Source organism: Pestalotiopsis fici (assembly GCF_000516985.1).
Source record: "Pestalotiopsis fici W106-1 unplaced genomic scaffold PFICI_Scf_7, whole genome shotgun sequence".
In the NCBI taxonomy this organism is placed as follows: Eukaryota; Fungi; Ascomycota; class Sordariomycetes; order Amphisphaeriales; family Sporocadaceae; genus Pestalotiopsis; species Pestalotiopsis fici.
Window position 1 is genome coordinate 2,589,979 of NW_006917097.1, and position 15,540 is coordinate 2,605,518.

The 15,540-nt window shown below is 50.1% G+C and overlaps 2 protein-coding genes across 2 annotated transcripts; one reads left to right on the forward strand and one right to left on the reverse strand.

The window, feature by feature from the left end:
• Positions 1-540: 540 nt before the first annotated feature.
• On the forward strand, positions 541-2,590 carry PFICI_10410 (uncharacterized protein; the record flags this gene model as incomplete). Its single annotated transcript, XM_007838991.1, has 2 exons — positions 541-1,166; positions 1,222-2,590. 2 exons carry the CDS (start codon positions 541-543, stop codon positions 2,588-2,590), a joined length of 1,995 nt encoding a protein of 664 aa, XP_007837182.1.
• Positions 2,591-3,752: 1,162 nt separating this feature from the next.
• On the reverse strand, positions 3,753-8,414 carry PFICI_10411 (uncharacterized protein; the record flags this gene model as incomplete). The annotated part of the gene is made up of 3 exons (XM_007838992.1): positions 3,753-4,091; positions 4,183-5,810; positions 5,879-8,414. 3 exons carry the CDS (start codon positions 8,412-8,414, stop codon positions 3,753-3,755), a joined length of 4,503 nt encoding a protein of 1,500 aa, XP_007837183.1.
• Positions 8,415-15,540: the final 7,126 nt, after the last annotated feature.

Genomic DNA, 15,540 nt, shown 5'->3' on the forward strand with positions numbered 1-15,540 from the left:
GAGCTTGAGCTTGTAGTTCAACTTTCCTCGCCCAAACTGTGATCCTGGCACTAGCTCCGCCGTTAGTGCTAAATGTAAGCTGCAAGCCCCTGGATCTTCTTTCCCAGTCCCCGACCAAAGAAAAAAAAGTGTCCAGCTCTTGTCGAGACACTTTAACGAGGCACAAGACACACACCCTTCGAATCACTTTGCCGACCAGAAACAGCTCTGCAGGAAGTGGTCGTGGACCTCCGCGTCTGCGCCTGCCATCCTTCGAGGCTTGATCAATGTCTTGTCGTTATACTCGACCTTGCCAATAATCAAACAACTGCTTGCTGTCGACCACTGAAGCAGCGTGCCTGTTGTCTACTACCTAGTGTACTCTACCAAACCACGTCCTCGATCGAGCCACCGACCCGAGGCCTTGAGAAGCGTGCATACAAGCACCCAATCGTACGAGAGCGTATATTCTAACGGGGGACTTATACGGTCATCAGTCTACAACACCACTATTATATACCTTTCGTCCTGCCGAATACTTTTTTCTTGGCTTCAGCAGCCATGTCTGACGCCGGTGGCAATGCGGCCAGTGCCGAGTCTCCTGGTGCAGCCAAGGCGCACGCTCCCAAGGACCGCAACTGCCCATACTGCGGCCAGGCTTTCACTTCTTCCTCTCTAGGAAGACACTTGGATCTATATATCAAGGAGAAGAACCCAAAGCCCGCGGATGGCGTTCACGATGTTGATGCTATTCGCAAGATGCGCTCTGGAATCACTAGAAGACAGCCCAGAGGGTCTCTGGCTGCTCGCCGCGATGCATCTACTCCTGGCACCCCGACAGGCTCGACCACTGCCAGAAGAAGCCCTGACGCACGGAACCAATCCTCTGTGCCCAAGGATGGACAGTTCATGGTAGACCAATCACCCGTCTATCCCTGGCAACAGCCTAGCTGGGAGGCTACTGGTGTTATCAATGATATTCCGAGTAAAAATGGGGACTCATCCGCCGGCTGGGACGAGAGCACAGAGTCGACTAGACAGTCTGGGGCACAGCAGCAGCGGAATGCCAGCAGAATGCTCCAGAAACAACAACTCGACGCGAGACAGAAGTTGACGGACGCCATGGACACGGCAAGGGCTGCTGAGCTCGCACTCAGAGAGATACTAGGCTCCTGGAGAGCAGCCAAGTGAGTAGAGTGCCCGACCTGGTTTACTAGACTAGAACTGACTCTATTTCCAAAGGCAACAAATCGATATAAACTCTCTTCCGTTCGACTTTGACCCACTGTCTCTCGACTTTCCTGCACTCACACTTCAGTGTCTGCAACCTCCTCCTACATTGTTCTCGTCAACACCATTCCCCACGTCTTCTTCATGGTCCATACAACCTCCTGCCAAGAAACAGCATGATGCATTGGTTGCTTACTTTCAAGAGGAGTTCAAGAAATGGAGACATACCTGTGCTGCTGCTACAACAGCCGCACACGAAGACCTGAGCTATCCTCCATTGAAGAATCACTCGCCAACTGTCGACTTGCGGGAAAGTGTTCAGAAAGCAGAACAGGTCGCTGGCAACCTCGAGAAGCAGGTGAACGAGCACCTGCAGTCCACGTATGCTGTATGGGAATCGCTCCCCGCATCCCGCCAACAGGAGTTGTGGATTTTGGAACTGGCCAGAAGTGTTGGTCGGAGACAAAAAGACAACGAGAAGTTGAAGCAAAGTCAACACTCGCTCAAACAGGAAAGCATCAACCTGCAGTCCCAAATCGATCAGCTCAACCGTCTGCAACAGCCAAGGGAGTTCAGAATTATGCCGCCAGCCACAATACCTTTCGACCAAGCTTTTGTTGCCCATGTCCTGCATCAGGGGCTCGAGGCGGGTCACAGTGGAGGTATTGGTTTCAACTTCAACGATCGTCACGTTGATACTATAGAGGTTGTCCAACGAGCCATCGAGCGATGGAAAAACGTGATTATTTCGTCAAGGTCAACAGGCATGAGCTCTCAACGCGCTCTGGATCAGACAACAGCCACTCCTCAGGCTGCTGCCACATCAGGATCTTCGGCTTCCTCCGGCCCTAACACGACCACATTGGCTCCAGCTCCGAATGCTGCAACGCAGGCTCGATCCGCGTCGGCCCAGCAGTCGCAGCAGCCCGTACGCCAACCGTCTACGTCCACTAATAATGGTTCATCGAGTGATGCGCGACCAGGAACGACTGCCCCTGCTTCGACTACAACCGCCAACGACGAAGGTAGCGATGAAGATGCAGATGCCGAGATGGAAGATGATGAAAGCTTCGCGCCTGTTAACGCAACAGCTGTTGCTGCCGCTAAACCCGTTGCCCAACAGTCATTACAGAAGCTACAGATCCCACGTACGCGGGAAAATGCCCAGCGTAACAACGCACAATTCGCCATGAATGGCGCAGGGTCTATGAATCCGAATCAGAGGGTCAATATGGGTCGGCCTATGGCAAACATGAACGCAGGTGGGATACAACAAGCTCAGAATCAGCAGAGGGCCCAGCAGGCGGCTATCAAGAACGACTACGGAACTGCTGTACAAGGTATGGGCAACGGAGATCCCATGTACATGGGAGAAGGTTAGCTAGGTACTTGGTCTCCTGGATGTATGCGAATGGTTTCAATGGCGTAGGCTTTCAGGGGAAAAAATTTAGGGGGTTTCGGGAATCAAAAACCCAGTATTTTGTCGCATAGCGTCGTCTTATGTACTCGCCTTTGCATTTCGTGTTATAGGATGCATGCAAGCTTGCTTGCTCGCGGTGCTCTAGTAAATAGACACCTTTGTAGGTATGATTAGACCTTGTGGGCATGTCAGTCAGCCAAATGGCACATTTTCAACGTAGTTGGTTGGACGGCCCCCTTGGTGTATATCAACTCGAATGTGGACTATCCACTGCCATGTACTTTCCTTGCCCTCGAGTAGAGTAAATGTGCCCTTGATCAGATTTTTGGCTCCCAAGGGCAAAAGAACATGTAAACATGATGAACGCAATCCTAATAGAACGCACCAAGACTTCCGTGGGATGCTGCCTTGTCTTATCATCAACGTGTCGTCTCTATAAAGCTTTCATGACCGTATCGGCAAGCACACCTGGCTTATCACGATACATACTTGGTACTAGTAAAAAAACAAATATATTCTTCCATGCACTGCCATAGACCAAGATTCTCTGCTCCTTGACAGGATACACGTGTAAAGAGCAGGAACGTGAGGCAGTAGTGGATATCTGTACTCATTCGTTGTTTAACTGCTTTCTTCTTTCTGCTTTCGATTTATATACATCTCTGATCACGAGAGTCTATTGCCTCCTCGTCAGAAATATTAACATGCGCTGCGCATGGCGTTGCCGTCCCTGATAAGTGTGCCTAGGTATTCAGCCATTGGCTAAACTCGTGCAACCGATCCAAAACTCCATGCGATGCGTGTACTTTTGGCATGGGCCGAGCATTTGGAAAATGAATAAAAAGAGAAAATGAATCTCTACCCCAAACTTGCCAGGCACAAACGTCGTGTGCGCGCGTGCCCCTTCCAGAACGCCAGTTTCCGTGTATTTTAGTATACCCTCCCATACAATGTGATGCGTGCCTCGCACACCACGAAGCATAAAAGAAATTCGTTCAAATTGGAATTCGTCGACAATCAATAACTCCTCAACTGACTTGGCGGTGGCTCAACTTTGTGCCCTTTGGGCCACCCCAAGGCATCATCCTGGAGACAAGTGTCACGAACCATTATTGGACTCTCCCTACGTTGTTGCGCTTGGTTCGTCGGACGAAGATCGACTTCCAAACCAACCACCGCGTTCCCATTGTCCAGGAACATAAAGGCAACCATCTCGCGTATCATCTTTTGTGATGCCGTCAAGCAGAATATGGAGTCTTTTAAAATCGATGGGTTTTAGGATCCAGCCATCAAACCCAGCTTCGACGTAGACTCTCTTGTCCTTCTCAACGAGAGAAGCGGATACAGCGAAAATGGGCACTCTTCCTTGATGCTGTGCTAAAGGAGACAGTTCTGTGCACGCATCGGACTTTTCGAATGCTCTGATCAACTTGGTACTTCCGAGACCATCCACGATTGGCATCTGACAATCTGCTTAGCAATAGTCTTGAAGGACAGGCCGAAAAGGGAGAAGTCCTGCAAACAGCTTATGAAGGAAAAGTTGCGTGACGTACCTGCATGTCCATGAGAACGACATCAAATTCCTGGGGTCGTTCAGTGAACACAGCTGCGCAATCTTCGCCGTTCATGGCGTGAACTACGGTATGACCAGTTTTCTCCAAGCGCTTTCTGAGAATCTTCATATTGACTGGGTCATCCTCAGCGATGAGAACCCTAAGCTTTCTAAAATCGTCAGGCACAGATGGGTTTGATGGATTTGACGAAGCTTGGGAAGCAATTGGTACAGAGGATGCTGGGTTTTCTCGGTTGGGTATCTCGAACAAAACTCCGGAAGCCTGTCCTGTTTGGCCTGTCGGTGGTGCGTCTTTAAAGTCATCAGGCACCTTGACGGGCCGGACTGGAGTTTTCGAATCCTTGACAAAAGCCATGCCTGATGCATACTTGGCAGTTTCCCCAACGGGTGAAGTGGTCGATCGATGTGGAGAAGGACGCTCTGGATGCTTCTCATCCTTTGTAAACGGGAGTGGTCTGCCGCTATTCACGGAGTTGCGGTGGCTATGACCGTGGCCTCCCCGTTGAATGCCTGGATTCTCGCCTTCCGATCCCTCTCCATATGGTAGCGGAGTTGAAAGAGCGTCGATGAGTCGATCCGCGTCGCTCATGTTGCTGTTCCCACTACCCTTGCTGGTCGCACTTTTGAGGCTCGGGATGCTCTGAATGCTTCCGGCATCATCAAAGCTCCGACGTTCCCTAAGGGACGCGTTGGATAAAGAATGTGTGGGATGGCTCGTGAGGGTGAGTTCGCCGTCCTCGGCTGGCGGCAGAGTCTTTGTGACAGATGCCATACTTGATTGATTGGTTGACGGCTTGGGGGTACTGTCGCTGGTGGTCGCTGGTTGAGGTGGCTCGGCCGGGCTTGGGAGCTCAAATGGCAACTGGATCACAAACCGTGTACCAACGCCTTCTTCCGATTTGAGCCGCAGCTGGCCATCCATATTGCGAACAATTCTTGCAACAACGGCCAGGCCGAGGCCCAGGGCGCGATCGCTTGCAGTTGGGTCAACATCATCGAGAGAGTCGTCCGTACTGACCTGCTCAAGCTCTTGGAACAGGGCGTCCAGCTTCGCGTTATTCATGCCTTTCCCAGTATCCTGAACCACGATCTCAATTTTCACCCTGGAACCAACTACTTCTGTCACAAAACATTCAATCCTGACCGAACCCTCTTTCGTATGTTCGACAGCGTTTGCCGTCAAGTTGGCAATAGCTTGTCGTACTCGCCGGTTGTCACCATGGACGTGTAGAGGCAAACCGGGATGTTCGATAACTTCGTATTCGATGCCCTTTCTCTTGGCATCTATCTTGAATGGGTCGGTAGCTTCCTTCAAGCAAGCCCGGAAATCAATGATTTCGTCTTTGATGAGATCTTGACCCTCCTCCGTCATGGTCAAGTCCAACAAATCGTTGATGACGTAAATCAAAGATTTGGAAGCAGAATGCGACTTTGCAAGGTTGTCGCGTGTCTCTTGGTCGAGGCTGCCTTCGAGAGCAATCTCCAGATAATTGATGATTGCGTTGAGCGGTGTGCGTACTTCGTGTGCCGAATTTGCGAGGAGCAGTTTCGTGAGACGGCTGTTCTGCAGCGCCGCCTCCTTTTGCCTCCAGACCTCGATGAATTTACCTTTGAAGTCATTAGTAGCTGCAGTAGAAGAACGATTTTACCGTGTGTTACGCCAAGAAGATATTTACCGTAAACCAAGCAAAGCACAGCTGCCGTCTCCACTTGTTCTTCAGACCACTCCCTGCATTTGCCAATGACTGTTTCGTGCCATACTTGGAAACTCGTGCGTGGCTCCAAGTACTCGGATGTGCCATCCTTAATTACCTTTTCGTACGGGTTGCCTGCCCATTTGACCTCCTTGATCTGGCCTTTTCGGAAAAAGACGATGAAGTCATGGCCGCGAACGCTGAGAGGCACATACAACATGCCGGCAATGACGGAAAAGCCAGGGGGGTAGCGAAGATCGTGGAAATCTGCACAGATATCCTGCGTGGTCACGACCGACGTGAACTTTTTGACCCGTAGATATTCGAGCATGGCAAGAGCCTCTTGTGAACGCTCTAGCTTTCCCAGTATCTTGGTCTCGCCACGTATGGAGAGCATGCCGAAATCAGCATCGAATAGTTTGAGGAGGTCGTCTGACGAGGCAATGATGTATCCAGAAGGGTTCTTGTCGGTGGGAACAGTATTGATCAGCTTTCTTGCCTGCAAGCGAGAGGCGTACGAGAGCCGTTCAATATTCCTCGAAGCAGTGTCACCAATTAATCTGCACATTTTTCGGATTGGGAAAGCAACCCGCATACCTCTGGGTCCATATGAGTGACAAGCAATCAAACCCCAGAGCTCGTTGAAGGCATTGATCGAGATGGACATGGAAGCCCGCACGGCCATGTTGCCAAGGTACTTTAGATGTATTGGTGACATGGCGCGGAGATACGAGTGGGTGAGGTTCAATGGATTCTCCATGTCTGCCTGCGACCGACACACCAGCCGTGCGGATTCTAGATCTCTATCGTACAGTAGCCGCACTTTGTTGATCTTGTAGAGCTCGCGGGCTTGTCGGGGAATGTCGGAAGCTGGAAAATGGAGTCCTTTGTAGAGGTCTCGCGTCTGTGTAGGGTCAACCAGCTCAGTGACGACCTTTCCGTTGTAAGAAGAGTCGAATTGGTAAATCATAACTCTGTGAAAGCCAGTCAACTCCTTCACTATACCCACTAGAATTTTCAAGAACTTGTCCAAGGTTGGCGCTGATGCGAGTTGCTCTTGGACTTGGGACATGATGTCGAAGACTTGCATGGCACCAGCTTCTCCGCGCTTCTTTCTGGCGCTACGAAGGACCCTGAGAGGCTTGCTACTAATCTCTGTGCTCTCATTGAACTCTTCCAAAGTGGGCGTCTGATACAGGGTATCCTCGGGAGCTGGCGGCGTCATTTCGTCCATTGGGCGCAATGGGTGTTCATGGTCATCCTCCAACTCAAACTCGCAGATGATTAAATCAGGCTGTGCGGAGTTGATGTGCATCGCGCACCATAACTTGACGCTCTTCTCCTTGGGAGGGCGTAGAGACACGCTAAAGACCTCGGGGCCGTTGGTAGCAACATCGGCGTCTTCATCTCGGATGAAGTCAATATGGTCTAGAATATTGTCGGCCTGTTCTTCGGAAAATATGTCCAGGAAACTACCGAGTTTGAAAAGCTGCTGTGGAGAATAGCCGATGACTTGCGCTGAGTTTTCGCTGGCAACGTGGACAGCGAAGTGGCCATCGCTGTCTTCCTTGATGGCAATCAATAAACCAAAGGCCTGCACTGCTCCGGGCGTGTGAATAGGTTCGTCCTCACACCTCTGCAGTGTACCATCCCTGCCCGTGATGACATAATGACCTTCCTCAGTTTGAACGTGTCTGAAACGAGGGGCATAGAGCTGCTCGTTGACATCGCGATCACCCGAATCCTGGCTGGCACCTTCCACGCTTGAAGGAGCAGCCTCGTTGGCATTATCGGAACCGCCATCGGAGGAACTATCAGTGAATATTGGCAGAGGTTGTGCGTCACTGATAGGGCTTCCAATAGACCCTGACAGCGTGCCCTTCCGTTTCGCCGTCGAGGGGACTGAGCCGTTGCGATCTTGCGCAGGGAAAGTCTCGGACCGCTTTATACTCTCCAACTCAGCACGTGCGTTGCTAGAACGTTGCCGAACGTTGCTGCTCATAGACTCGAAGCGAGGAAAGTATTCATGCTCGCCCGAGCTGCGAGACCAGGGGGTCGACTGCGACTGGTCGACATTGACCATGGAGCGTATGGGGAAAACACGGTCAGCTGGATCGGCCATGCTGCTAGCGCTTCCATGACCGAGTTGGCGGTCTGAGGACGCACTCCATGATGATGCGGTGTCGTCGGCTGGTTGCAGGGCGGCCGGCGCTGTACCGTCAATGTCCATGCCGATATTAGGATCGATCGCAGCGGGCGGAAGTGATATAGGTTTCTTAAATGCAGGCGGTGTAACGTCATCCTCGTCATCGAACTCTGTGGACGCCGGGGCAACGGGACCTGTATATGTCCGGCCGCTTCCACTACCACTGTTGTCACTGTTGCCACTTCCGGCGCCGCTTCTTGGGGATAATGGTGAGGAAGGCTGCCGCGTTATTTCTTGATGTTGGTCATCCTGCTGCTCGCCAGATGCTTGCTGAGGGCCCGAAGCATCGGTATGTAGCTGATGCTCGTCCATGTCGAGGTGGGCAGAGAGGCGAGACCTAGAAGTCTCTGATCAGGTCGGCAGCAGTGTATAGAGCGAGAGCTTAACCAAGCCAGATGGGGTTCAAGATGGACAAGTTCGCCAGCCGAGTATGCTCTGATCTGCTCTGCTCTGCTCAACTCTGCGACACAGACCCCCGGGTTGGGGAATTTGAGGGCGCAGTGGATCGCTTATGGGGTGCGAGGTTGAGCACTTATGGGTATGGGTTGAATTAAAGTTGCAGGTAGCAGCAGGTCGCAGATTTGTTGTATGTACTGGATGGAGGGAGGAGGCCCGCTGGGGGGGCAGAATGCACTTTCGGCACTCGATTGGGTAGGCGGGAACGTTGTCCACCAAAAGGCCAGAAGCAGCCGGGAGGATCGAATCGAGACTCAGACTGGACTGACTGGGTCGCCCGAAGTTGGAGGGGAGTGGTTTTCCCAAGGCTCGCACCAAAGAGCCGGGGTCAGTCAGTGAATCGGTCAGTCTGTCAGTCTGTCACCTGGAAGTATCCGTACAGAACCACCTTACAAGGACAGGATGATAGGATAGGTGGGGGTAAAAGAAAACGAGGGTATGTGCAGGGCAGGGCAAGGCAGAGAGAGGATAGTCGATGTCATCGAGCATTTGGTGGTTCTCTGGTCTCAAGCCAGTGCACGCTCTCCGTGCTTGGCTGCTGGAGATGTGTAGGTTGGTAGTAGGTACTGGTAGTGTATTCTAGTACCTGGCCTGCCTGGTTGCTGCTGGGTATTGAAGGGTGAGTAATAAAACGCCAGTTCAGAATCGTGGTTCAGCCGCTTCATGGAGTGTTCGGTGCGAGTACTGTTTTTTTCTTTTCTTCCCTGCATGCTATTTCCAAGGTTGATCGAAAATTCGATGTACAGTCCACTCCAACCCAATCCTGGCAGATGCGTATGTACGTACAATAGATGCTTGCGGCAGTGATGGTCGTGCTCAGGTGCATCAATATGGGGTCGTGGGACCACCCCCTTGCAACAGGATCGAATCGCAACGAACGGGCAAGAAAACTGGCGGGGAAGAGATACAAATGGGCTGGGCCATGGGTGGGCAGGCAGACAGGCAAAAGATGAACAGACAAATGTGCGATTTGTAGGTGAATAGACGCTACTACATGCTAAGATTAGGGGGTCAACAGCCGCTGCTCACGGGTACAACCAAGCAAAGCGCAGAATCTGGGAACGGAATACTCTCCGATGAGGAGGTAGGTTGTGCTAGCAAACTTGGAGACTACCGGGGTGTTTTATTTTTTTTTGTGGTTCTTGTTTTTTTTTTTCTTATGGGTGACAGGCGAGGCAGGGTCGAATTGGTTCTAGGTGGTGGTAGCTGCTGAATCTAGTCCTGTACCGACCCAAGCTGCCATGACTATGTAGCAAGCTAGGTTAGCTGCTTGTGGCGATCCCCCAAGACTCAAAAGTGGCACCGGCCAACTGCCACCCTAGTAAGAGCTGGGCTTAGGCTGGGCCTCGAGTGGGAGGCGGGTAATAAGGGCAAGGGCGGCCCATGACACGGGGATCGTAGCTCTCGTTTGCTTGTTGGTTTGCCCGTTCTTTGCATATCCATGGGCATCTTTTTCAGTGGAGTCATAAAGTCCATGCTTCCCTTTTCTTGCGTGGCTCTGAATTATTATTATGTAGCGGCCTGTCTCCAAGCTTTCTGGCCCTGCGCGCCTTGAAGTCCCGACTCAACTCCCCCAAAAAGCCCCCAAGCAAGTCCCCTGGAACCCCTCCATCGTGGTAGCGGCCCAGACGTGGCCACTGCCCGAACACGAATCCCCGTCACGTCGTCCCAGGACCCTTCTGCAAAGGAAAAATTACTCGAGGAGAAAAAAAAAAAGGAAAAATGAGAAGAAAAAGAAAAGAAAGGTCGTGCTGACCTGCTCTGCACTGTGATTACCATCTGTACGTATTGCGCCGCCTTGGACTGACTGGCAAGTTTACGACTGTAAATTGTACGAAGTATGTACATGCCCACTCCACTTCTTGTCTCATGCAGATGGGCTTTCGAGTAGTGCTGTACTTTTCCTTCTGGCTGTTGGGAGAGCCCCGTAGAAGGGATCAGGCTTGTCATCTTTGCATTCTGGTACTGCACTGCAACTACACATCAAGGTAGGTGGTATGCACTGCCGCACGAAACTAAATACGACTATAGTATGAGATGTGTTTCTATCTTCTCTGTAATACATTCCTGGCTTCCATGTAAGCAACTCGTCATATGGTCATACGTGGTTGTGCTGTCCAGAATACCGAGTTCAACGTCTGTAGTTTTGTACCCAAAGAAATGCCCGCCCATGTACAGAAATTGCGAGTCTTGATCTGCGCAAGCACAAGAGTCTACCTTGTATACTACAAACCACATGCAGCCCGACAAAATCCCCAAAGCGCTTGCTGGCCCGTATATTCAATTTAACGTGCCTTTCCGGCCTGTCTGTTGCCCATATGGCCATTGTACAAAAGCGTGGCTTGCATGTATTGATTGTGTGCCCCAGATGAAGCTGGATCTGCTTACCAGGCGTGTGGTAGACGGGTTTTGCGGCTATAGTCTTGAACAATCCTTTCATTGGAAGCCCACCGGTGCTGTACCCGTTTCATGCTACCTCCATATAACTGACTCGAGCAGATTAACTACACAGAACTCACCTTGGTTGGGTATGTGAGTACTTGATTGACTCCCGCCTGCGTACCTATATTACATGTACCGTTTCTGCCATGACTGCCTTGCGCCGAGCATGGACGTGTGTCTGTACAGAGTAATTTCCGAAGACTCGCATATGGTGCTTGTGCGTGTTTTGCTTCTCGTCGTGGCATATTATGTCATTGTTGTACTTCTGATGATGCATGTAGAGGTCTTCCGGGGAGGATAGCGGATGTACGCGGAAGCATGTTGAACATACGGATACAGCATCAGTGACCGCTCAGAGCTCTTTGCAGCGATAGCATGCGGCTTGGTGTTTTTCTGGATAAATGTTCAGTCCCCATAGAAAACAAGACAATCCATGGTTCTTGCCAATTATCGAAAATAAAAAAGGCGGTCATTGTGAGAGAACTGTGGATTGTGAAATATGATATCTTTAAAGGACAGGTCTGATTCGTGTGATAGTATGCCTGTATACTTCTTGTTCTGGATCCATCTGAAAACCTGAAGAAGGTACCTGCCATGAGCCACGAGCAGGACCCAAAGGCTTGGGAGTATCCATTTGTTGAGCTAGTAAAGACGTATATGATTAGCACGGCAAAGTTTGAAGCCACGAGCGTGACCGCTCGTCCTTGAGATTGATATGTTGGGACGATGATCTTTTGTCTCTCTCTCTGTTTCGTGACAGTACTCTGTAGAGACCCAATCTAGGAGCTACCTCTTAGGTTTGTTGGCCAGGTACATTGGTTGCATCCGCCGCCTAGCCGCGCCGTTAACATATCCGAGCAACTTGCATATTCCGTGCAGTAAGTCGGTCTGTTTTCTCGGTGCGCCACTTGGCGTCCTCATTTTTCTTATTCTTCTTTTTCTCTTTCATTCGGCAGCTGCACACCCAACTCGATTCGTACATATTTTCACCTTCAGGGAAAAAAGAAAAGAAAACCTGAAGACAACAAAGGTGAAGAAGGAAAAAGAAATCAAGAAAGCACGTGTCATTTCTTTCTTCAGGTACACGGCCGAAAACGGCTGTCTTCGGCACCGAGCCTACCAATCTCACTCATACTCTTAGGTGGACGTGATTTGGTTGAGGGGGACAGCATTCTGGTCATACGATTTCCTAGCGTGTGAGCTGGTTGGCAAGACAAGCAGTGCAGGTACCTACTGAGGTGGTGGTTGTCACAACACCTGCCCTGCGACGTGCTTGTTGTATGTTTTCTAGTAAGGAGGAAAGAGGGAAATAGTCTATGGTACGATGAACCCATTCCCATCAACTCACGGTGAAAGGGCATTTTAATGAGGTGGCCGGGAATAGCAGAGAAAATCGGGGGAGGGAAAAAAAAAAAAAAAAAAAGAACAAAAAGACGCTGGCACTTGCTAGTAGCAAGTGGTAGGAAACATCCCAGCAATTTGCGCGACAGAAGCCAACGCTTGACACTACATTGCTACCGAGACTACTATGTAGTACTTGGGTACATGAGTAGGTGGTAGGCGAGGTGAGGCGAGGGATCTGGATTGGTTTATCTCCTCAGTCCCCTGTCCCATGTGCCCCTCGGTGGTGTGTGTGGATGTTTGCATCGAGATTTCTGCATGGCCAAAATAATGGGAAAATCTCTATGGTCCTATGCGAAATCCGATGCATTCTCCCATATCCTGCTTTTTTTTGCGGTATGGAAGTCATGCCTGTTCAGGGCAAAGATCGACGTTGCGAAAGAGGGGCAAGGGAGATACAGTAGTCTGGAGCTTGCGAGAAAGGCCCAAGGATTTCCTGCGGATTTTCAAACAAAAAGCCCCACAATGCATGGAGAGACACCAAAGAGAATTTGCTTCGACTGGCTGTTATGTGCCCATACCAAGCGTACTGCTGGCACTGCTGACACTGCACTTTTGGGCCGCGCAACCCGACACATTTCACTGAAGAGCGATTCTGGCATCTACGTATCCTCCTAGTATCTATCTGCTTTTCACCGTCACGGTTGCGTCAATTTGGTAGAGAATCAACCGCTAGCAATCTCGGGTCAGAAAACGTGATACGGCGGTGGTCATTGGTCACAAAACATGAGTCGAAAATAGAGTGTTATCTGCAGATGGGCTTAATGGCACATGTTCGAATTTCTTATACTGCGGCTGCGGCCTGCACATGAAAATCAAAACTCATGAATTGCAACATTCGATAATGGCGAAGAACTCCTGTACATGGCTAGACGGCTGTCTAGGATGCCCTACGTCTAATCCCTTTATGAGGCATGATTTGCATTACAGGATTGCTATCTTGAATACTAGAGACAAAACATCAGGACCCTTCCAAGCAGCCAACTGCCAAGTTCCTATGAGGCTCGTTCCGAGCCTGGCCTCCACTAAAGCCAGTGGTTGACAAGTACCAGTCCTTCAAGCGACAACGGTGAAAACCCGACCCAGACAACCAGACAGGAGCGGAAGCTCCTTTTTAATCAACTAAGATCAACAAGTGCTCAAAACTAAAAATCTGGACTGGATTTAGGCCTCGAATAGCAACGTTCAATCGTTTATTTAGGTAATTGTCTGTTGTGTACTGTTCCACGTACAGACTCGCTAGGGAATACATTGTACCACAGGGGTCACGCCCGGCTGTCCCATCCGTCGCCGATCTTTGTCAACCCGGAGAGGATCGGCACCGCAACGGTACAAAGTTATTGCACATGAAGCTAGAAGCAAACATGGCGTCGTCCTTCTGCCCGGGAAGATTGCCAAATGTCGAAATTTAGGCCATGGTACGATATACTGTTGTGGCAATAAGAAATATGTATGTAGGGCTTTTCTGCAATTTCTGATCATGCACCCTTTTTTTTTTTCTTCTCCCCTCCTCCCCATGTTTGTTTGATTCAAAAAAAATTTTTCTTTTTCTTCACCTGCTATCCACGTTTGCGTGGCGTGATTCTCCAGCCTATGAATACACGCTGCATTCAACATACATGCTTGCGTATGACGTAGTTTTGCCAATTCCTGAGGAGACTTGTCTTGGATCTGGTGCCTCACATGGCCTGTGTGGATTACACTATTTTGTCTATCCTGCCTATCAAGCCATGGACCGGAGATATCACGGGCTATGTTATGGCCCGTGCCCCAAAAAAAAAAACCACCAACCTTGAGTGAGCTGGAGGCTTGTGAGCCGCTCACACCCTGGCAACACTCTCGGCCCACAGCGATGACTTGTAATATGCTTTTTCTGAGTTTTGGCTGATTTCAATGGGAAGAATTAGGTATTTCTAAGCGCCCGCCTTGGAATGAGTCTCGATTCTCAACCTGACTTGTAGATAAATGACGTAGGCATCGCATATAGAACAATATAGATGCATTTTGACAAATCCCACTTGATGATACTGGGGAGTCAGTTCAGCAGCCGATGGTAAAAGTATCGACCTCCCATTTAGCCTTAGTCGTCAGGCTGTATACTCCCGCCGACGACCATTATTGGCTGAATATAGTATATGATCTCGCATCAGCTTGCAAAAATTCCGATTGAATTCACAAGTGCATAATACAAAAATAGTCATTTCAGCCTTATAGTCTACTAATAATACAGCCCCAGTAATAATAGCTGCCTCTACACAGACATTACTATCAAACGCTTTTTAATGCATCTGAGTGTCTTGTTCTTCGCTCCAGCATACTACAATTGATCAACAATGTGGAATCTTGCCAAGCACATGTGCCGCCAGTATCGGCCATTCCACCAACGTCTACGTCGACATGCTGTGGTGCAGATATCGAAGGCACTATGATGCAAAAGCCACCTCCCTCTTCGTCTTTTCCGCTTGTTTGCGCCAGATCTTGGTGCAGACGGTGAGATGCACGATGCAGGATATCGCCCTACTCATTCTAGATGGGCCAATCATGCCACGCCATGAAACAAGCAGCTTGCATGAACAATACATATACGTCCGGTCCCCTAGTGGAGGTTGGACCCCCAATATTCTGACCCCCAGATAAAAGCAATGCGAGCACAATGTCACCAGGGACCTGTTGCCCTTGCTGACTGCAGGACCCTTTACAATTCTATCATTTTTTCTACGTCACTGGAGCCCGTGTTCCTGTCGACGACATGATAACAAACAACGAAAACGGCAACGATCGTAAGGGCAATGACGTCGGATTTCAGGGTCCTTATGTCACCTGATGCTTTGACATCATACCGGCCGTTGTTCACCTGCGGCTCCGGTCCAAATTCGGGTCCAGAACATGGCCCGGGGCATTGTCTCTTTGCCGTCGATCTTTCGTCTTTGACGGTCAGTCATGTCGACAAGATGCCTGGCATTGTTCGCATCAGTCCTATAAGCACAATATAGGAATATTGGCAGACTGAAGCACGGTTTTTTCACTATCATAATCAACATTACGTCTAACCCATACGCAATCCTTGCTGCCTGGTGAGTCTGGTACTTACCAATTATACTGTCTACTTCTATCAAGTGCCCACTCAAATCTCTGTGAA